The sequence below is a fragment of the Xiphophorus maculatus genome, chromosome 16 (genome assembly GCF_002775205.1).
Source record: "Xiphophorus maculatus strain JP 163 A chromosome 16, X_maculatus-5.0-male, whole genome shotgun sequence".
In the NCBI taxonomy this organism is placed as follows: domain Eukaryota; kingdom Metazoa; phylum Chordata; class Actinopteri; order Cyprinodontiformes; family Poeciliidae; genus Xiphophorus; species Xiphophorus maculatus.
In genome coordinates this window covers 21,878,845-21,902,748 of record NC_036458.1, presented here as the reverse complement: position 1 = coordinate 21,902,748, position 23,904 = coordinate 21,878,845, and the positions used below count along the sequence as shown (strand labels likewise).

The window sequence follows — 23,904 nt, the reverse complement described above, 5'->3', positions numbered from 1 at the left end:
AAACATGGGAATTGAAAAACATTAGTTTTGGACGGTAACAAGTGTTCTGATAGGCTGAGGTGATGGAGCAGTGTGAGGAGATCAATATTACAAATATCTCAATTTGGCCTAAACATAATTCCAGGCAATTATGCTTTGAGGCTGACATCACGTACGTTAGTGGCAAAATAAAAACACGTGTTTGATCAGTAACCTAAAATGGGATTTTAAAACTGAAAAAGGTTTGCAGTTTACAGTCATGAAAAAAGAAAATTCGTTTGCTAACACAGTCATAGACAAATCTAAGTACACCCCCAGGATTCACGTATCACCGCTTTTAGCCTCAACCTCTCTCCTGACGTGTTTACAGGACTTTGTTAGATGCCATATTATCCCAGAGGAAAACCTTCCATGAAGTTTGTTCAAAAGAATGACAAATTGAAACGGCAAAAACAAAAGATTTGAAACTGAAAACCTATTTTAAGACAGAAATAAAATATTTGAAACAAAAAAAAGTTTAAAACTGAAAAATGTTCATAAGTACTTTTCAGATTCAAAGTCTTTTTTTTCAAATCTTTATTTTCAGTTTCAAAACATTTTCTTTCCAATTATTATAATTTTTTTAAAATTTTTTTAACAAACTTTAAATCTCGTGGAAGTTGCCAGGGTGTACTTAGATTTAGCCAGAACAATAAAACAGTGTGATCCCACAGAAACTCCCAGGAGACTCTCCCATTGGTTGGTTACAGCTGGATACGAAGGGCGAGTCATTTAAACATTTCTCAACCTGTTCGGCGTTGCAAAGTCAGAATCCACGTTCTCCATCAAAATACATTTTAAAAATCCACACAGTTTCACCCAATTTCAACATGAAGTGAAATTAGTAAAAATTCTGCTGCCCAAGTACAAAAATGTCTCTATTTACAGTATCATACAAAGAAGATTCAGGGGTTAGAAAGTGGGTGTATAGGAGCGCGGGCATGGCAACACCTAGTTATGCATTTGTGTGCTTTAGAGTGCAGTGACGTTCCAAAAGTGTTGGCATCCCTTAAACTTCTCAACATTTTATCAGACCTCCCAATGCAGGTGCATTTTATTGGTTAGTTTACATGATGGACCAAAACTACGTTATGCACATTTGTGACGTGGAGGGAAAATGATACTTGAATGAAAATCTTAACAGTGTGGAGCGCATTTGTATTCATTCTCCTTCTTGCCTCCCCAAGGCAGAACTTTCTAGAACCACCTTTCAGTGGCCATGTCGGGCGTTTTACAACGCTGTCCACCAGCTCTGAACAGCTTGGAATTATGAAGAGGATTTTGGTCTAGACTTTGACTAGGCCATTTTTAAATGTGAATGTGCTTTGATATAAATCATTGCCAGATATCAAGTCAACCTCCTTCAATTCTGTTTAGTGATTGGAGCTGAAGTAGCTCCAATCACTAATAATCTCATTAAAGAAACTGATTACACTGGATTTATGTTTAATCAGTCAGAATAAAGGGGGTAGATATAAATTTAGGTTTAAATTATTTTTTCAGGAAAATTTTGATAAGTATTTCCTTTCCGATGCATTGTATTGGTCTATCATCAATAAATCCTAATAAAATACATTTAAGGTTGCAATATGTTGAGAAGGTTTTTTTTTTCCTTTGTTCCTTAGTGTGTTTGTGCACAGGCCATCCAGCAGGGGGAACCCTTTCACAGCACAATGATGGCACCGTGTCTGGGAGGGGAGATGAAGGGGCAGAGTGTGCAAATCAAATTCAGCAAAACTGTCTCACCGCATGTGGCGCTTATGGCATCTACGTCTTATATACAGATCAGTGAACATAAAGTCTTCAGAATCAGTCAGAAGAGCTACACTGCCGGGGAGATCCGTAGAAAAAAAAAGATACTTTTTTTTTTTCCTTGGGAAAACAATGTTCCAAACCCAGCGGAACAACGACCAAACAAGAATCTCATACAGCATGTAGGAACAACAACAAAACAACATTAATTTGGCTGCGGTCAGCAACTCTGATACTTTTTCCATTAGAATTTGGTAAAATGTCACCCATCTCAGGGTGGGGAAAAAAAAGCTCTAAAGAAGACAGGCAGCTGATAGGTTCTGTGCTTTTTCCTCCTGTCTGTTTTTGTCGGTTGTTTCTGCCGACTGTGCTTTGCTCGAGATGGACCACACGCAGTACAGAGTGGATCACCCAAATGTCAGCGGCGCGTTCGATTGAGATGAGCAGGAAAAAGAAAAAAAACACGTGTGCTTACAGCTGCGTTTCCGTTGCAAATGTGCACAAAACGTTGTCAATGTTCCGCTAATGTCAAGAAACCCCCACAAATTTGCAATCGCAACGTTTCAGTTCTTACTACTTCCCGTTGTCTTCTTCATGGTTTGAGCCAAAGATAACATCCTGTTGTTGATCATGACTTGTATGATATGAAAAAAAGTATTTAGCAGTTTTGTGAATTAAACTAGTTTTAATAAATAAATAAAAAAAACACCTTATTTTAGTGACAGAAATTTTGAAAAACAAGTTTTTTCAAAATTAGCATGTTTCCATTAAGCAAATGTATTTTGACGTAGCAAGGTAAAGAGGTCAGTATTACGCAGATATCCCAATTTGGCCTAAATATGACTTTCGGCAACTACGCTATTAAAAGTTAAAGTGATGAAATACCGACACCTGTTAAATTGTTAAACAGTTAAGAACCTAAAATGGGACTTTAAAATCAAAACCATTTGCGGTATGCAGTTATGAAAAAAGAAAGTGCATTTGATTGCTAACATAGTCATAGACAAATCTAAGTACACCCCATGATTCAATAGCATATAGCACCGCTTTCATTGAAAAATGTGTTTTTCAGAAATGTCAAATTGTGCAATTATAGGGTTAATGGAAACGCAGCTTATGATTATTTTGAGTGTGTGGCTCGGTAAAAAGGTGTTTTTAACAGATTTCGACACATTGCCTGCAGCGAGTGTCTTTGGTCCAATGTGGCGGAGGTCATCCCCCCACTGGCTGTCAGATCCCGCCTCTTGTTCCACAGGTCTGAACTTAGCGGTACAAAAATCTCTTAAGTCAAAGCAGAAGAAATCCATTGCGACTGATTTGATACAAAAGAATGTAAAAATGAATCACTCAAGAGAGATGGGTGACTCTCCGCTGATTGTTCACAGTATTTTGAGAAAGAAGTCTGAAATAGTTTGCCTATCGGTTCCCCGGCATTTAAGGAAGTCTATGGGGCGTGGAAGGGGGAGGGGTCAATGTCTGCTGGGCCTAGACCTGCGTGGAATAGGAGCGATGCAGCATGGTGCTCCGACCCGACCCGTGGGCCGCGCAGTGTGGCGAGTGCTGCTGCTCCGGCTGGTCTAGACTTCGCTGGAAATGGAGCGAGACTGTACGAGGACATCGGGGGTGGCGGGGAACCGATAGGGCTGATGGTCATGTGATCTCTGTGAATGGAGATTCCCGCGGGGTCTGCAGGGGTAGAGAGAGGAGTGAGAAGGAGAGAGAGGTAGGGGAGTCGGGGGGGGAGAAGAAGGAAAAGAAGAAGAAGGCGAAGGGGACAGAGGGACGGGGTGAAGAGAAGAATAATCCAGTGCAATGTGTCGAATGAACTGATTGTTCAAGGTCGGGGGTAATGGAGGGAGAGAGACAGAGAGGATGTGCGAACAGAAATAAGACAGAGATAGTGGAGGGATGACAGTAACAAAAAGGGGGTTCATGTTTGGTTAGAATGGCTGGATGTAGGCGTTGAAAGGTGGCGGGGAGGCAGAGAGTGCAGGGTGCTGGAAGGGAGTGAAAGATCGAGAGGAGGAAGACAAAGTGGGGAGACAGAGGAAAGAGAACCGGTCAGGCGAGGGTTAGTGACGGAGACGGACCAACAGAGGACGAAAGACATCAACACGGCTACTCGGACAGCACCCCCACTGAGAATCGCTTTAGGACATGCAGCACGTTTTTAGGAGAGGATAAAACTTTATGGGGCAGTGAGGACTGCTGCTGTCGCTGTGTCTTAGACAATCTGATGACGCTGAGGAGTTCTCAAGGTCTAACCTGAAACTAGCTGTGTGAAAACTTCTTCGCACATTTGTGCGCGAAAGAAAAAAGAAACACAACTTTGTCAGCTGTCCAAAGAGGCCAATGCCTAAAAATAAGCTCTTTGAGCTGTATACACACTGGCATAATGCAAAAAAATAAAACATTCCATTGCAGTTTAGCAAAAAACAATTTTGATACGACTGAAACACCACCTCACTCTAGAGCAAAAACTTTTTAGCGACTGTTTTCCGAAATTGCCGTGTTTCCATTGAGCTTTTTTAGCTTTGAAAGTCTCCCTAATAAATATCTGAAAAGTTTTCTGTCTTTTTTTTTTGTTGGATTGCAATTCAGGGTACATCTTTGCTAGCTTTGCACATGTAAAGTCTCAACCGGGGTTGTAAGCACTGCTAATGAAATGCTTGTGCCTGTAATTATTTTCTGTTTATGCTAACAGAGTATTAACTGTATTTTTAATGGGTGACTTAATATTTGTTGCACAACATATGATTAATAAATTGTTGAACAAGATCATTTGCAGTTAATGTAAAACGTAATTATTTTACCATGTAGATGACATATACCATATGTATAGATCAGGGGTGGGCACTCCTGGTCCTCGAGGGCCGGTGTCCTGCAACTCTTAGATGTCTCCCTGGTCCAACACACCTGAATCCAACAGCTGAATCTCCTCCTAAGTGCAGTCAAGTTCTCCAGAGTCCTGTTAACGACCTCATTATTTGACTCAGGTGTGTTGAAGTAGAGATGCATCTAAAAGTTGCAGGACACCGGCCCTCGAGGACCAGGAGTGCCCACCCCTGGTATAGATGAACGTTTGAAAAGTAGCAACTATGTACTTGATTTGTTAACTGCTAATAGCTAATTGCACTTTTTGCTAACCTTATTCATAGGTCAGTTTTTTGTGTCTGAACTCCAGAACTGATGCTAAAAGTGGCTTTTTGTTGTTTTTGCAAAAAACTTGACTGAAGAAAAGAAAAAACAGAAGTTTACAGAAATAATAGCAGTGATGCAGTTGATGGCGCGGTTGTCGAATTTGCTAAGGGGAAGCTAACTCTCCCACCTTCTGAAAACCCATGGTTATATAGTTACTTATGCTAAGATAATGATCCATTCTCTGTCTTAAGGAGGAACCCCGCTACGCCCTTTTCAGCTTCCCGCTTAGGTGTGCACAGATTTAAAGGATTCACTCGGGTGTTTTAGCTGGGAACATGGGCCGCATGCACACTCTTTTTGTTACAGGGCAGGAAAAAAAAGGAGGATAACAGATCCAGTTAAGAGACAAGGGGTGTTTATCTCAGCCATTTGGTGGGCACAGTGCTTTACACCCATCCCCCACCCCTTACCTGAGGGCCACTTAACTTTTCGAGTGGACTTTCCACACAAGGCAGTGTCACCATGGGCATGCCCAGCATGGATTCAGGACGTTGGGGTCGCAGCGGAGGCGGGCTTGGCTGAAACTGTTGGAAGTTGTTAATGACACAAGTTACCTGGAAAAGGAGAGAAAAATTATGAGGGGGAGGGAAATATGTCTAAAGGCTCCACCTAAAATACAACAAAGCTGCAGTCTTGGAGATTATCTTTGGTTACTCATCTTTAAAAGGCTATGCTGAAAAACAAACTTTTCAGCATGCAAAATCTCTTTGTGTTTATATCAGAATAAGAGATGAGGTTGTGTTTTAAGACCAAAGAGTGTCTGTGTTATTTATTCAGAGTTTGATCAAGCTATATAGCACAAGCAAGCATCAATGGTAGAAAACACAGAATACAACTACAGTAAATGCTTCTCAACAAACAAAAGTGGGTAAATATACTGTATTATGTGGTGCTGGTAAGTATGGCTTATTTGAAGCAACCTATATGTCAAAGTCCATCATAAAAAGGCAACCTAAAACTAAATTTTACTTTGACCCCAGCAAAGATTATGCTAGCAGTGGAAAACACTGATGCTGAGTAGCTAGCTAGCTAGGAAGATAACCAGGGAGCACGCTAGATGGATAGATAGCAAGGAAGCAAGCTAGCTAGCAAGACAGCTATTAAGGTAGCTAGATAGCAAGTTTACTAGCTAGATAACTAGATAGATTCAAATTTAAAGTATTTCTTATCATTTAATTATTATTACAATTACCACATTGTTGTGTTAGTCATGTCACATAAACTTCCAGTCAAATGGAAAACATTGAAAAACCTACCTCGTGAGTATTCCACGAGAAAATAAGACAAGGTTGAAGGGGTAAAAAAAAAAATGCTTTCATGCTTTTAGACCCACCAAGAACACAGCGATGGCGCCACCGGTGAAGAATCCAGCCAGCACGTCAGCCCAGTGGTTGCGGTACTCGGCGACCCTCACCACTCCCACCAGCACGGCCAGGCACAGCAGAGTGAGGCTGATGGTGGGCTTGGTGAGCCGGGTGCCTTTGGTTTTAAACACCAGTGTCACATACATCTGCAGAGAGCCGGTCAAAAGGGATACAGTATACAAAAGCACAGGCAGTGACCAAAATGGCATGTTCTAATTTTCGAGATTTTGACAGATTTTTCAAATAGCAAGGCAAATAAGAAAGGCATTCCAGGGAACCTCACTTGGAACAAATTCATAACTAGTATGAATTTGAATAATCATACGACCAGCAGCATGCTCCGACCTACCACTGTGTACAAGGCAGAGTACACGCTGAGCGCTGCGTCCTTAGACGGGAAGGATTTACGCGCAGACATGACAATCAGCGGGTTGCCCGTGCAGGCGCGGCGCTCGGTGATGTACTGCATGGTCGACTGGCAGCCCAACGCGGTGTAGTTCGGTCGGCAGGCGGACAGGAAATGAGGCGTCTGGTTTCCTGTCACCACCTGGCCGGCGTTGGCGAAAATGGCAGTGGTGAACAAGCCGAAGGCGTACACTCCTGGGTGCAAGAGGAGCAGTGGGGAGCGGGGATAAGATGTTAAAGATGTTATCTTTGCACATGAGAGAAGAAATGAAAGCATGATAAATATTGGAGATTAGTATCAAATCTTGTACACATGCCTTGAGAAAAAACAGGATGCTCCCCCGCACCCCCCCCCCCCCCCCCCCCCCGCATCCCGCCTCCTCAAAATAGCGCTAACACTTTATTATCAGCCAAGGTGTGAAATCGTCGCAGGAGTCTTCACCTCAGCTGATTCATTTCCAGATGCAAACTTGCAAGCTGCTTAATATTCATGAAAGTCTCCCTGCAGGGATCCTGAATGTTCTACCTTCAACATCACAGCCCATTTAATCGTCCAATTAACAGCTTCATGTACCAGGACTGGATGACAAACTGAAGTGTTGCGGCGATGTCTTTCATGGTGGCCTGACTTGTTTCCTGATGTTTTTCATTCATCCTCAAGCCTCAATGAGACGCAGTACAGCTTTCAAGAAGATAAGCCCACTGTAAGACTGATTCCAGTCAAGACTGATGAAAAATGCTGTTTATGCAGTGCAAATGGGAGGAAATTTTAGGGATTCTGTGGCAGAGTATGGGACTCACAGTGTCTTGCTGCATCAAGACAGGATACATTACTTTTACTGTGACACCATTCTCTTGTTTAATTTTTTTAATTCATAAAGGACAAACTGCCATAAAATTAAAATGCTCTATGCGTGCCTTGCATGTGGTAAAATCACTTTTAGAAGACCATTTCAGAAAGTAGGCCTAGCTGTCAGTTTCACTTCCAGTTTCAAGCATCAAGCATGCCGAGGTGAGAGAATCTTCTCCAGCATCAGCAGCTTAACAGAGTGAGATTGAAGAATACTCTTGGGTCATTGATGTAATATTTGAGTTGCAAAATACTAACTGTGTGAAAAAACCAAGACAAATCTCTATGTCAGCTTTACTACAATCAAAAAATGTGAATTATTACCAAACAATGACAATGCAGCTGCACAGAGTGAAGACTGCATTTCATTAGCCACTGAAGAATCCACAGATGTCAGAAACATTGCTCAACGTTGGTGTACATTAGATGTTTTTTCATCCATACTACCCAGAAAATCTTACAAGGGCTGTTTTCATATTAATAAATGAAAATATAGTTTTTAAATTCACATTCAAGGTTTATTACATTAAATAATGACTGAGGATATGGCAATTACTTTGTAATTTTTAAGTTAGCAGAATAACATCACTGGCAATGAAGAAGAAAGACTGTGGCATTTACTGACAGATATTTAGACTTTGATTAACATAAAAAATTTCATTTTTTAAAAATTTCTGGATGTGACTTGCATGAAATATTTTATTAGGTTTCAATGGTTCAGCAAGGGTATTGTCAGGGACCTTTGAGAAAAGCAGTACTCTCAGGTACAATGTCTTATGTTGTGTTTGCGCTTCCTCACCTAAGAAGCGTACAATGCGCCTTAGCAGGGGGTTGAAGTAGCAGCAGTCTGCGGTGACTATGGTCTTTTCCTGGGTTCCCTCTGCCTTGGTGAAGAACGCACAAAGTTCCCCAACAAGAATCTGGGCAACACAAGGAGAAACAAAGGAAAGTGTAATATTCAGCACGTTGTTGTTTGTTGAAGCTGTGTTGGAGTTTGGGCATTATCGTGGTCCAGTTATTTGGAGTGAAACATTAATGATGGATAAGATGTGCAATGCGTTACGTCGCAAATATAACATTCCTTCTTTAAATGAAATAAGGCTATTTTGGTCAAAACTTACCATCTCTAGTCCTTTTTACAGTAGTACTGCATTTCTTTTTCCTTCTTTCAACTGTTTGAAGGACAGTCTTGCTGTTTTCATAATTCCAATCTTCACATTTTTTACGTCAGTGGAAACGCAACTTAAAGTTGCGCAAATTGGAATTACGAAAATAGTTTTGCTCATTGGAAACACGGCAATTCCAAAAGACTCACGTTTTTTGATTACATTTTTATTGCACTAGCGTGAGGTGTGTTTTCAGCTGTATCAAAATACAGCCGAGTTTTATTTAGCAAAACTGCAACAGAAACACTTTTTTCGCGGCACGAGTCACGTGATCAACAACCAGATGTTACTACTGGTGGAAAAGACGGGTATGAGGTAGGTAGGGTAAGAGTTTGATGGCACGACTTGTTCTTTAATGACTTATCGCGTGGACAAACTTATTCACGTGTCATTTTAATTATGTTTCTTTCTTTATGGAAACACTGCAATTGCAGAATTGTGTTTCTTCGACATTAGCAGAATATTGAAAAAGATTTGCGCACATTTGCAATGGAATTGCAGCTTGTGAGGCTCGCAAGCATATGGGCCTACAGCCCCCAAATACCTGAGCTTATACCAAATCCCAGGACTCAGAAATGAGTAGTTTTCTACAATACAGAGACGCCTCACCTGTAAATCCACTCCGATAATGCGCTCGCCCTGCCTGTGAGTGTAGTGGCACCCGCTTTATCAGCGATGGCGCTCCATCAGCCTCTCTCTATCTGCACGCTTAACATTCTGCTCCATTTGTGCCTGACTCTGGCAGTGAGTGAGCCACTACAATTGCCTGTGTAGTGATTGTAGACGGAAATGAAGGAAGAACAAGGACGGTTAGAGCGAAATGAGGGGAGCGACCGTTTTTTCCAATCAAAGTCCCGCGCCTTTTCAGCTTTATTATCTAGGTCCAGCCAAGTTAAAAGCGTTAGCAGCACGCAGGGACCTGGCCAAATGCACCAGTCCTGTGAAGTGCATGCCCAGCCAAGTGGTTTCTCCCATTAAAACAACAACGCCCCATTGGGTGCTCCATGGCAACACTCTTAAGCACTAACACAAGCATGAAATCAAAGCTGAGGGGGTGGGGGGGTTAAATCAGATATATTAGGGGAATCATCACACTGAGAGCATTTCTGAGGCAATTAAAAGACAGGATAGGTGGCGTTTCCATGGGGACGGCTGCTTTGCAGTATCTAAGCCTGAACAAAGCCCACAAAACATCAAATAATACTGCACCTTAACTGGTGTACAAGTCACACTGAACATTTAACCTGGATAATGTAAAGAAGCAGAAAGAAAGAGATCTTTATGGAAGTTCATCTGCATTAGTAGGAATCTCACACCAACACTTAGAACCTCTTTAAATTAACCTCTAACTACAACTCTTTGTTGTTCACAGCAACACATTTGGACACGTTAACATGAACACTGCTCAAATTGTTGCATATCTGTCTATACAAAGATACATTATTTCAGGTAAATAACGCTGTAACATCGCCATCCTACACATGTGACGTGTATTTTTGACCCTCTGAATGTGACTCACCACCTCAGTATGCTAAATGCTACAACTCAAGCTCTTCAACTTTACTTTTGGATAGTTGAGGTAGAAAATGTTTGACCACATGGGGGCACTCATGTAAAGATTGAGGCATGTCCAGAATTAAGGACCACAAAGAAATCAATTTGTTTAATCAAGAACAAACATTATTCTGAGGTTCACAATTAATTTTCAAAAAACATAAACATATCATTAATCTGCAGTTTATTGATTTAAAATACATTTATCTGATTTTATTTTAAAAATTGAGAGATAAATGACTGCCAGTGTATGAACCCAGAGCTCTGTAGAGCATTTAAAGGTGCAAACTGCAGTAATTATAACCAGAAAGCTGCTATGGGAACAAGAAAGAAGCACAATCCTGCAGCCAGTTAGACGACAATAGAGGCAGAAAATCTTTGACTCTTTTTTTTTAATTATTAGAGTTGGAATCCTAACAATGAAAATGTTTCATCAAAGAACAGTGATGCGGGTGAATGCTTCCAAAAATCTGAAAAACTTTCCTTTTCACCTCTACAATTTCAAAACCTCTAACATTGTCTGCCATCTCATTCGTCCAGTTTGTATTCCCTTTTGAAAGAATATATGAGACATTGGATTGAATGTTCTGGTGTTACAAAGTGTGTAGTAGTATTTGCCTTCCTCCCCACATTACTAATACAGCTCAGGAACAATAAAGAGCTTGAACTTCCCTTTCAGTATAAAAGTACAAGGCCAGCAATGTGGAAATACAAAAATAGACAATTGAGACTTTAGCATGAGCGATTGCATCTACCCCTTTTATTTAAAGTAAAATCTGCCTTTCTCAAACTGTGGTTTCCGAACCACTGAAGGTCCGCGGGCGCCCCCTAGTGGTACTGCATGTAAACAACGTTTATTTGTCATGACATGAGCTAAAGGTTTGACTCGTACAGTAGAGAGAACTGTTCGTTTTTAAAGACTTGACTTGCTTATAATGCTCAGCACACACGTCAACGGCTGTTATTTTTATTTAATTTAAAATGGTCGGGGGGCGGGGGGGTCCTGCCCCAAGTGGAGGAGTTCAAGTATCTCGGGATCTTGTTCACGAATGGGGGAAGAAGGGAGCGGGAGATCGACAGGAGGATTGGCGCAGCGTCTGCCGTTAAGCAGGCGCTGTACCGGTCCGTCATGGTGAAGAGAGAGCTGAGCCAAAAAGCGAACCTCTCGATTTACCGGTCGATCTACGTTCCCACCCTCATCTATGGTCATGAGCTTTGGGTCATGACCGAAAGAACGAGATCGCGGATACAAGCGGCCAAAATGGGTTTTCTCCATAGGATGGCTGGGCTCTCCCTTAGAGATAGGGTGAGAAGCTCAGTCATCCGGGAGGGACTCAGAGTAGAGCCGCTGCTCCTTCACATCGAGAGGAGCCAGTTGAGGCTCGGGCATCTGGTCAGGATGCCTCCTGGACGCCTCCCTGGTGAGGTGCTCCGGGCACGTCCCACCGGGAGGAGGCCCCGGGGAAGACCCAGGACACGCTGGAGGGACTATGTCTCTCAGCTGGCCTGGGAACGCCTTGGGATTCCCCCGGAGGAGCTGGAAGAAGTGGCTGGGGAGAGGGAAGTCTGGGCCTCCCTTCTGAAGTTAATACCCCCGGGACCCGATCTCAGATAAGCAGAAGAAGATGGATGGATGGATGATTTAAATATAATAGATAAGAACATTTGATAGAAATATGTAAATAATTTTTAGATTTAACGGTGCAAAAAATGTTTTTATTTTCCTGCCAAAGCAACTCAAGTCTGATTCTAAATTACGTGCAGCCCTAAAATGTTATTAATGCACGCAACACTTGTAGTAATGAACAGCTTGATTTGTTTTATTTCCATGTGTTATGGGACATTATTGTAAAACTTAGATTCCACACTTTCAGAAGTTTAAGACAACTCAAACCTGAGTAGACTTGTTTGTGGTTTTGTTGTGGCCAAAATAGCTCCACCTTCCTCATTAGTTAAGAGTCTAATATTTTCATTTCAGGTTGTGTATTTTAAGACGTTATGTTATTGCGAGGGCGATTTCAAGCTAGGTGGTCGGTGAGTGTTTGTTAAATGAGTAAAGTGATCCTCAGCCTGAAACAAATTGAGAAACATTTTGTTAAATAAAAACATTTACAATTAGCTATGACTATATATGGGTTGTGCTTTGACTCCCCCACTCAGCTCCTTCAGACTAGCCAGCAGCAATTAGCAAACACCTGGTAGACCTGCACATCTGCTGAGCTCATTATACGAGCGACTTCTCAGTGAAACATTGGTAAATACATTGTTAAAGGATTAATAGAGGAGCCATGTTGTGATGACTTTCTGAGTTTCAGAAAGAGACAGAATTCAAGGTGTGAAATTATGAAGTTACATTTCTTTTAAGTCACAATGATATATACAGTATTTTCATAACAACTGAAGGTAACGTAGTTACTGGATTATGATATAAAATGCCTGGAAAATACATAATACCGCCCCTTTAAGCATATCAGCTCCCACATACTTGGCATTGCGTATTTTTGGATATTTCTTGGCAGTTAAGCACTTTGAGAAATAAAAATGAACAAAATCGACTTACAAATCAATAAAACATTTATTTTACTAAAGAGTTTACATCACATTATTTCCATCTGTATCCAATTCAAGTTTTTCAAAATATACTTGAATTAACAAATCTTCCATCCATAGTTTTCCCACATTCTGGATGAAACTAAATTACATTTTAAGTAAAACTTTATAATGAATGAAAGAATTTAATTTCTCTTTTAAGGTTTTATATCTCTTGAAGTGCGGCTGGCTCGCCGAAGAGAAAGGCAGAACTGTTTCAGAACTGGAGGAGGATGAATAATTCATGCGTCTGTTGCTTCATATAATTCACGTGTTTTATTTGAGGAAGCAGATAGAAATGATCTCTCAGCTGCCGTTAGATTCTCTCTGCCGACCTCCCAGTGCCCTTTCACTTGTGCCGTGTAGAGACAAAAGATCCATAATTCCTGAAAAAATAAACAAGACCTGAGCCCTAAACAATGAGTTAGATGTGTCAAAGAATTTGATGACTTACACCATGTAAGGATTGGGAATGGTGTAAATAAGGACATATCAAAGCACACAGAAATGGAATAATTGAGAACAGGACAGAAGAGTAAAGATTTACTCATCATGCATGTAAGAACAGCATCAGTACTATGGAACCCAATTATAGCTACAGAGAGCTGTGCGTATGAGTAACTGGGTCACTGTTTGTGTCACTATGTTACAAAAATGTGTGAATTTCTGCAAATCTGCACATAATGGAGCTATCACAGAAGACGCTACTTTGTCAATGTGTTTAAGGATGTTTTCGAAACCCGATGGCAGCTTACTCACCGTGTCGATATTGAGTGTTTCCCCCCTCCCCGAGTTTGGGAAGCTGTGCGTCACAGATAGCAGGAAATACGTCAATAAAGCTGTAAAGACCAGACCAGTCAGAGTCCCAGTGCTGCACAGCAAAGGCTGCTTCTGTGTTCCCCTCCGCCAATATTCGACTCACTTAACTCGTACGTAGCCATGAAATAAACAATTAAAATCTAAATATGTCAAGGAAGACGATACATGAAAGTGTTATTGGATAAATCTGTGACTAAATCAGATATTTAGTTCAAAAATCTAGACGAGTTCTGGTAACTGTTTTTGTGGATATCAATACCAATTTCAGCCAATTGGAATACTTTGGATTTTTCCTTCTGTAACCAGATTTTTTTTTAATTATTTACCACTTCCAATTTGTCGTCCTTGTTGCCACTAGTTCATCTACGTGATCGGATACTTTTTAATTTTATTTTCTTTTACATTAAGCTTCTTTATTAATCCACTAGGGAGCCAAAATATCTGAATATCTAAATGGGAATAATTGACTACTTGGTACAATAAAAGCCACAAACCTGCTTAATTAAAAGTTTATAAAGTTTTTGGAAATTGTAAAAATAGGTTATAAATAAAAATTAAAATAAAACAAAGATATAGTGTCTAAATATTGTCCAATTTCTGTATGTAATTTTTCCATGCTTCTCAGCTCATTCAGCTGATTCCTCCATATAAGGAAATAAATGCAAGATACATACCGGTCCAATCACATTTCACTCATCATGCACTTTAACAAATAGTTTTGTACTCTTAGATTAAAAGTTTCTACATGGCCTGTCAATGTCAAAAAGGAAGTTTTACTCCTTGTGGACTACTGTCGCAAATTTGCCTCAAACCTCCCCACACCAAATCTAGCCAGGCTATTGGCTTTCTGTGAAATTTTGTTTGTTTCTCATTTCCCTTCACTGCTTCATCTGGGATTTCTCCCATTGAGATGGATTTTCCAGTAGAATTTCAACCGGACCAGTCAGTGAAAACATGGAGACGAACAATGGCGCTGATTTTCTGCGCTGTTTTAGGATTGTAGAATTTTAGCACTGTACGGAGCAAAATGTTCAACACGGGGCTGGGTAGTTGGTAGGACTTATCTCGATAGTCTCATTTGATTTCCAAGTTCATATGTATAGTCCTAAAAACACTTCTGTGTTTCAACTTCAAAAACTACAAAATAGTAGCTACAATGGGTTTGACGGCTCAGGTTATTTATTATCTCTACGGACACCAAGTGTTGCCCCTCATTTAATTCTGGTTAGCATTTTACAGCCACTTTAGATGCTTTGGGGGGAAATGTTTATGGGTTCTTGAAGACCTGCAGGTAGTGAGGCACGTGCAGCCATTTTGGGAGCGAGGCTGTTGTTTGTCTTTGATAATTTCCAAGTATCTGTATAAATAAAACAGGATACAGTTATGATGTAAGCGCTGCTTTCAGCTTCAAGGTTTTACGGATGAACAACAACCACACATGACATCGTACCCTGAGTCATTATTTATTGAACTAAAGCTGAGCTACAGACCGAGCTGACCCAGAGCCTTTAGGCCGATTACAGAGAAGTCATCGGTTTGATCACGTTTTAGCCCACCAACACCAGCGACAGACGTCGACACTTTAACCAGTGATCCCGATAATTTCTCCAATGAGCTTCATCTGATTACTTCTGGCAGTTTTTGGGGAAATCATGCAAGCAGAAAGAAAAACAAACAAACCAAAATAAATAATAAAAAAAAAAGGTCGACACGGGAGCTGCTGCTACCTTTAGCAGCAAAACATCTCGGTGACATATTTAGAACGGTTAATCTAATGAAACTAATCTGCGCCGCTGTCTTTAGAGCCATTTTGTGCGGTGTCGCAAGCTTCAGGACTTAATGCTTCTGACAAGATTGGGGAACTTATTCATGTGTAAAGTACACAGAGATGCCTCCCTGTCACTAACGTTCCTTTATCTTTCATCATCTACAGCGACCTCGGCCTCTGCGATGCAGGATATGAGTAAAAATAGGGGGCTAACGCACTGGTCTGAATACGTCATCACTCCCTTGGACTCACTTGGACCTTTCACCAAGACAAGTTACCGTGTGGAAACGAACGCTAACAAGAGACCGCTAGCTAAGCAGAGCAGATACATTCAGACTTTTTCACAATTGTTGACTATATAATGCGTTTAAGATGTTTAGAACTGCCATGTTCCTGAAATGTGCTATACAAACACACTTGACTTAAAAAAAAGAGCTTTTTAACTACAGAAGAACTGTTCAGCTCATGTACTTTATTGCATTGCTTCTTTGTTTCTCCCAAACTGGATAATTAACTACACAGAACTTGCTTTAAAATCCCATAGATTTGACTGGGAGTTGTTGTGAGAACACGCCAGAAGATGAGGCACCGTCTCTCCCTTCTCTACATTGTAGAAGAAAAAGGAGATGCTGGAAACTTGGCAGCAGGAACATAATCTAATACTATCTTGATTATCTTTATGAGCAGTTTTATGGGAGCAGTTTCCATTTAACAGGTCCAGAAACAGAGCAGGCAGTAAAAACTTCCAGATTTTATGGATATTACCTGCAAAGATAGAACAGATAGAGGCTCTTTAATGTGCGGCAGGGATGCAGGAATCATGATTTCGTACTTCTTTAGTATAGCTAATTTTGCTATTTATTAATACTCCCATGAAGTTGTCCTCCTTTCTATTGTCTGACTGTTGCAAAAGATTGACAAAGGAGGCTGTTTCCTCCAATCACGTTATTTCAAGGCTGCTGGTGTTAGTTCTACTCTTCTTCTCCTAAAAACGCTAACCAAACCATCTGCCTGGTTAGCCTGGGGCAGCAACACAAAGACCCACAGTGGGAGTTCTATGTTCAGGAAACAAGAGGAAGTAGTGGTAGGAAAACATTATAACATGACGTACAGAAAAATAAAATACTACATAAAACTATTCTTTTAACAGTCGAAAACCACAGAGCAAGCCTATCAGTCCCCTACAAAACAGTGAATACCGGACATTTTCAACAATATAACGGATAGGGTGGGCAGAGTGTGAATAGGTGGCGTGTCCCGGAAAAAATAAAATAAGTAAAAAATAATGTACGTCTCTCTGAACGGAAAACGCTAACAAATACAGGATGCAGTTATATGTGTGAAGGATCCAATGTCACAAACTGACAGAAGTGCAAGTAAAACAGTTCAAGATATCTCACAGAAGTGTTCTGTATGAAAAAAACACAACAATTAACGGACATCTTAGATCTGTTTCTTCACTCTTCTTCATTTTTCTAAATATTTCTTCGAAGTATAGAAATCAGAGGACTCGGAGGCATCCCTAATCACAACGTTTGAAATCTGCGGCAGCCACATTGATTTTTGCCAACCTGGCTGGTGGAAAACCTCAACCTTTTCCTATTCAAAGGGGTCCACCGTGATTACCTTTTACACTTTGAATTGTTTTACTTCAAACAAGCCAGCACAAATGGATGAAAATGTTTTTTATTTATTCATCATTTCATGAGAAAAACAAAACAAAATTGCCAACTCCCGTTGCGCCTTTAAAACGTCTCAGCAATAAAAAGAATCATAAAAAGAAGTAAAAATCTTTGTCTGGTGAGCTGAAAAGATACTGCAAAATTATAACTACTTTTATTATCATTACTATGGGAGCTGCCACTGACATTCACTGTTTCTCTTTATATGCATACAGAACAGAAGCTCTGATCAAGACATTCCAAGATTTGTCACTTCCTTTTTCTACAATTTGTAAACTCTCTTTTTTTAAAAACCCACGTTCATAATGTTAAGCCTCAAAACATTGTCTTGTTTTGAGGCTTAACAAACCTGAAAACAAGACAATGTCCTCGTGCGTTTCTGTAGAAGCACGGTGGCAGGCTCTGTGTAATGGAGTTTTAAAATGTGACGGATGGTTTTAATTAAATGTTTGGCGCCCGAATGCAACCGTCTGACCCGAGTCAGGCCCGGAGGACGCCGCAAACTCACGTTTGGGGAATATTTTTGTTTATGTCTAATTAATTCCTGAAAAAGCAATAATTAATGCTCCTTTAACATCTCTCTGGCTCTTTCTTAAATTCACTGCGATTCACATGCAGAGGATTATGAAACTTCCCCAACACAATGGTGCATTTGCAGTAGTCTCGTTGCTTGGCAACAAATAGACCCAAACCTCTTACCCCAAGCTCATATAAAAGGTCAAGGCTCTGTATTATCTTCTTTTTTTTCTGAAGCCACTTTAGCCCTAAACACAAGGCAGAGCAGAGATAGGACTCATCCGGAACCAGCAGCAAATGGCCGAGCAGATTGCTCCGTTGCCGGGAGTTACGCCTCCGATGTACTTTGCTGCTGTTGCCCACCGCGGTCCCTGTCAGCACAGGTTACAGCAGACAAACTACTGCATCCTGTGTGCTCTGACCCACTTCAACATCCCAAGTAATTTAGCCTCTGTTAAGGCGGATTTAAGGATTTCCTCACGTTGGATTATTGGGTGTAGTTCAGAGCTGCAAAGTTAAATTGTGGCTTTCTTAGTGCTGCTAAACACTCAAGCAGCGGCGGCACGTTTTTAAGCAACGTGGTGCCACGTAAATTTCTTTGGCAAGGAGTACAAAGTACTAGAAACTCTTGAGAAAAAAAAGACCATGCTAACTGGGTTTCCCTATATTTACCGCACTGAACTCATTTCCTGCTTCTTTCATGATTCCTGGAACGACTTTTCTTAAAGCCAAATGAAAGATATTGAGTGAAATGCCAGATTTTTTATTTTTTTTCCCCACAAAATCAAGTGTCCATGTTAGGGATGGGCATTTATCGTATCATTTATCGCGTATTGTGATTCATTTCTTACCGGGATAAGGATTTTGAGTCATCATTGTCACTGTACGTCTTATGAGGATTGTTAGTTTGACCATTTTCTCCACTTTTTGTTTATTAGCTGCCAAATATCAATACATTTGAAAATATGATAAAAAGGCTGCACTGTGTGCAGCTTCGTGAAACAAATCAAACGTCTTTAAGTCACTGGTGTCGGGACAAAGAGTATTACAAATGGGAGTGTTTTTTAAGAACAGTGTTTGTGCAGCAACGATTGCTGTGACAGACATACAGTTGCGTAAAAAAGAAGCAATAAATAGTTCGTATCACTTTTATGATTATCACAATAGCTTCACATGACATTGTGAAAACACTTTAAGTCCATGCCTCCCTTTATTTCATGTACGTTTATCAAATAAAAGTTAAGTCATAAATATATGAACTAGACCTGCTTTAATGCCATACATTCATTTATTTATTTATCACTTTTCTATTTCACTGTCTCTACAACTAATAAGACATAGCCATTAAAAATACATTGCTAACACTGGAAATCAAAAATGCATGACTGGGGTTTGTCATCACGTGTTCGCGGCTCTTTTTTCATCTCAGTTTGTAGGAAGCAGACAACAAAACAGTTTTGTTAGTTTTTTTTTACACTGTTAAAATACTCTATATGTTTGAACTGGACTCGTGCAGCTCCCCTAGTAACAAGCCCATGTAAGCAATGCAGTTGTGTTTTTTGCTTTCAAAGTACTACATTGACAGCAGAGGATTGCTGACTGTGTCATGTGTCGTCATTAGATTTTATAATGGTGAAAGCAATTTTGCCCATTTCATTCACAACTTCCCTGTGAGTTTTTTTTCCACACATAATTAAGTGTCTGCCTCTTCTGCTCTGAAATATTACAACCTGGATTATCAACAAGTCGCCTCAAAACATATGCAGCACTGGCGAACTGCTTCATATGGAAACGTAGTGAGTAGGAACAGAACGTTAAGTAAGGTTAGATATGGTTGCAAACCAATGATTATGCTGTGCCAGATTTAGCTGACAGTATTTGTAACTCAGCTAACCTGCAGAAATTCCAATTCAGACTAAATATTTTTAGTCCGATGCAACTGGAACAAAACACACAGATGCAACTTTTTTAAAAATGATTAATTATTACATTTTTATTAAATGTAGCTTTAAAATGTCCCTCCATTTTAAAGCTGCCAAGCATTCAAGCACATATATTTTTTTATTAACTTTATTGTACAATTCATGTCCTAAAATGACTTAGGTCATCATCGGAGTTCTGATCAAGACATTCCAAGATTTATCACTTCTTTTTTCTACTTCCTTTTCATCTTTTTTTAAAAATCCATATTCATAAAGACTCTTCTATCCCAAACAGCAGCTGTTCCTCCGGAGGAAACTCTAATGTACGTTGCTTACAAGCATCAGCAGTGTTTGTGTTTTGATCCAGCTGGAAGGTATTGTTTCCTTTGCGATAAGTCCGCGCCGCGGTTATGTGTAATCCGGTTATCTGTCTGCTTTGTGTTGAGGCTGTTTCTGTTTGCAGCGCTTTGTGTTGTTTGTAGCACACAGTGGATGTCAGCGGTTCGGCTCGGGGTCTGCGCTTAGTCAGGTGATCAGGATCGCTGCCTACCGTCTCACAAGGGGCTTTAGCAGCTGAACTCGCAGAAACGCCCACAAGACAAACAGATAGAGCTCTCAACTCTTCCACTTTTTACCTATTGAAGAGTCAAAAACCGCAATGCCAACATGAAGTGGAAGGAAAACCACAAAGTAAATGTAAAAGTCTGCATTTTCATTCAGACATCTTTCTTCTGACAGCCTTAATTAAAATTCAAGTGCATCTAATTGGAATTTAGATATTATGGTTCAGTCAAAGTCCAGACCTGAATTTGGTTAAGTATTTGTGGAAAGGCTTGAAACCTTCTGTCTGCAGGCGCTCTCTATCCAATCTGACTGAGTTTGAGTTATTTGGTAAAAAAGCAACTCCAGCAAAAAAATGGTTCTATAAACAATTGGCTCAGGAGGGACGAAAACAAAAAAATAGGTTACGATTTGTGAAAATTTTAGAAAACCATGCATCGCTTTTCTGTCACTTTATGCATTTATTTTTGCTGAAATGTCAAGTAAAATGGCGCTAAAATCCACTGAAGCTTGTGACGAAACCTCAAAAACGTGAACCAGGTCTTTTCGTAATTTGGCACCTTTGTTATTTCTGCATCTGTTTCTTCTGAGTCCGATTCTTCAGACAGCATCTGCTCGCTGTCACTATCGCTCTGTCTTCACTCACACTTCCGCGCTCGTTCTCTCTCTTTCCCTCCCTCGTTTTCTCTCATGTTAGCTCTTCCTCTAATGACCTGTCTGCCTCTTCTCATCACGTCTCTGTACGGTCATCGCTGACTGTTGTTTTAGTTCCTTAATCTCCGCACACACTCATCCACACACACACGGACGACCTCCTCGCACCCCGCAGATCTGCTCTCGCCATCTTCAGAGCAGGACGTAATTTGTTGCGTGACTCACAAGGTGAGGTACATAGAGTACCAAAAATTGTACTCAAGTAAGCGCAGCACTAATTAAATATGTTTTAAGTGGAGTATAAGTAAAAAGTAGCCATCCAGGAAATGACTGAAGTGTGAGTGAAAAAGCACGTGGCAAAAAGTCTACTCAAGTACTGAGTAACAGTAAATATCATTTAATATTTAAAAATTACATTATCAGAACAACGAAAATATAAAGTTACGAAGACATTCACACCGTGTTCCAAATTATTATGCAAGTGATATTTTCTCGGATTTTCTTAAATGGTCAATGCAAATGATGGTCAGTATAATGTTCGAGTCATGAACTATTACAGTATAAATCAAATTTCACTGATTTTAATGAGAACAGTATTTTTTTTTTTTCAAAAATAAAAAACTCAAAATGCACTGTTCCAAATTATTATGCACAGCAGATTTTCTAAACATTTTACGGATTATAAAGAACTGCAAACGGTCATTCTTTGAATGTGCAGCATTAAATGGTCACATGTACTAAAATCAGAAGCTATTTCAATCAAAAACATCTCAACAGAGCGAGTTACATGTTAACATAGGACCTTCTTTTATATCACAGCACAATTCTTGCATCCATTGAACTTGTGAGTTTGTGGAAAGTTTCTGCTTGAATTTCTTTGCAAGATGTCAGAAAACTACATCCTTTCTAGCCAACACTTGTAAAAATAAATGAACAAAAAACAACAAAATAGCAGACTAGAGCATCCTTTATATTAAGTGTAATATTAAAACATTTTCATAAAACCTTATAAGAACAGGAAAAAAAATTGAAAACATATTTTAATCTTCAAAGTACTCCATCTACAAGGTTGAACTATTCATGTTTTTCTATGTCTAGGGGGTTTGGTTAAAGACCAAAATGAACATGATTCATAAACATAACATAGTTACAAAACAACAAAATCAGTCAAAAGAAAAAAAAAAATCCAAGACTTAAGAAACGTGAATAAGAACTGCAGGTGTGTGTCTATGGTGAATTTTAGGTTAAAACTTGCTTGCTCTTCATTCAACGTAGTTACTCACCGTACAGGAATTTTATTCAAATAGAAGTACTTATACTTCGTAATAAAGTTACTCAAGTAACAGTAAAAAGTACACCATTGTAAGAAAAAAGAAAAAAAAAAAGTGAAATTTTCCAGAAAGTAACTCAAATGTAACTGAGTAAATGTAACTAGTTACTACCCAACTCCGAATGAAAACACAGAAAACAGACCTATCACATTACTCGAACTTTTCTTTTAAATAATTCATTTTTTTATATATTTTTTTTAGCATACTTTGCTCCTACTTTAGCATCCAAAACAATCCAACTCTTACCGTGACCGTGGGGACGGCTGTCACGAGCGAGTAGATGAGCACCGGCGGGATCTTGCTGGCGTCGTCCGGACCGGGGTAGGGCTTAGAGAAGCTCTTGTCGTAGCAGAAGAAGCCCTGGATGTGGACGGGGAAGGTGTCCGTGTACTCGAAGTAGTAAGCCAGCAGCACCGTCCCAGCCATGATCACCAGCTGGAAATAGAACATTATCCCGGCGTTAGGAAGTGGGAGGAAGAGGGGAGAACCGAGTCCCTGCTCCCCTCAGTCACGGGGAGAAGATGCATAGGAAACCCGGACCCGGTAGGAGGCAGAGTGAGAGCTTATATCCGACACAGAAAAGGGGGGTAAGAATGACGCTTTTTCTCTTCATAGACCGACTAAAGAAAACATCAAAGAAGCTCTGAAAACAGCACGAGCAAGAAAACAAGGCAGGGATGGACGGAGATGATGTGAGAGGGGGAGAGCCTTTCTGCTGCTGGCACTCACGGAACCTACTACTGTTGAGCTGGGAGTGTATTTGTAGAAACTGTGTGTGTGTGTGTGTGTGGAGGGGGGGGGGGGGTGCGTGTGTGTGTGTGTGCGGAACACACAAATACGTGTGGCGCGACTCGCGCGAGCGTGTGGTGAAGTATGTTTCTGCAGACACGTGCTTCAAACCGTCAGCTGATGTCTCTGCTAAAGTGCTTCCAAAAATACTTTCCCACCAGCGCGGCTGTGTTTCTGGGCAGCGCGCGCAGAGCCGGGCACGTTTGTTGTAACAACGTGTTAAAGTACACAACATATAAACACACAAAACTAGTCTGGTAAAAAACCAGCTACACTTGCTTCTCGGCTGTTAACAAACAAGTGCTTCCTGGAAGCTTGGACTCTATTGACGTTTTACATTTTTCCCAGTCGCTAACGTTTGACCACGATGTGTTTAATGTGTCAGGAGAGTCCAAGCTGAACGATTATTAAATGTTAATTCAGTAATTGGAAGCGTGGCCAACACGGAGCGAACGGCTTCATTCACTTCCTCCACTACCATTGAAAAACTACAGGCGGACTGTAATTCCAAAACAACCCCAAAGAAATCGACGTCATCGCCGTTCATAACTTTTCCTTCTGTTCACTGATTGGCCAGGTAGATAATCTAGGAAATCTTTGTAAACAAAAGAAAGCCCAGACTGTCTGTGGAGCGAGATTTGAATCGAATAGCTTAGCAATGGCCAGGCTAACACAACATTAACTGAGAATATGACCAACTTTTCTGCTGTTTAGGTGAAGATATGCAGTGCGTGGCAAAAAATCTGATTGGTTGAAAGCAGGGTCGGATCTAGAAAAATATCTATGGGGTGGCAAGAGGGGTCAAGGATTTTTCAGGGGTGGCAGCATATATATATATATATATATATATATATATATATATATATATATATATATATATATATATATATATATATATATAAACATCTCATTCTCACATTTAGTTTACACAGACCTATCACTGGACTTAAGTAAATTAAGAAA

At 40.3% G+C, this 23,904-nt stretch overlaps 1 protein-coding gene across 7 annotated transcripts in view; it reads right to left on the bottom strand.

The window, feature by feature from the left end:
• The window catches only part of LOC102220793 (phospholipid phosphatase-related protein type 5-like), a 47,310-nt gene that overhangs the window by 1,504 nt on the left and 21,902 nt on the right, over positions 1 to 23,904 (bottom strand). For 4 of the 7 annotated variants that reach the window (XM_023349487.1, XM_005802789.3, XM_023349488.1 and 1 more), the window contains 6 exons: positions 22,399 to 22,587; positions 8,390 to 8,510; positions 6,685 to 6,935; positions 6,305 to 6,481; positions 5,398 to 5,525; positions 2,485 to 3,456 (listed from right to left, as the gene is read on the bottom strand). In XM_023349487.1, the coding sequence (XP_023205255.1) occupies positions 3,348 to 3,456; positions 5,398 to 5,525; positions 6,305 to 6,481; positions 6,685 to 6,935; positions 8,390 to 8,510; positions 22,399 to 22,587 (975 nt within the window). In that variant the 3' untranslated portion in view covers positions 2,485 to 3,347. Of the gene's footprint in view, positions 1 to 2,484; positions 3,768 to 5,381; positions 5,526 to 6,304; positions 6,482 to 6,684; positions 6,936 to 8,389; positions 8,511 to 22,398; positions 22,588 to 23,904 lie in introns of those variants that run through there. The other 3 variants (XM_023349494.1, XM_023349490.1, XM_023349491.1) reach the window with 3 other exon arrangements.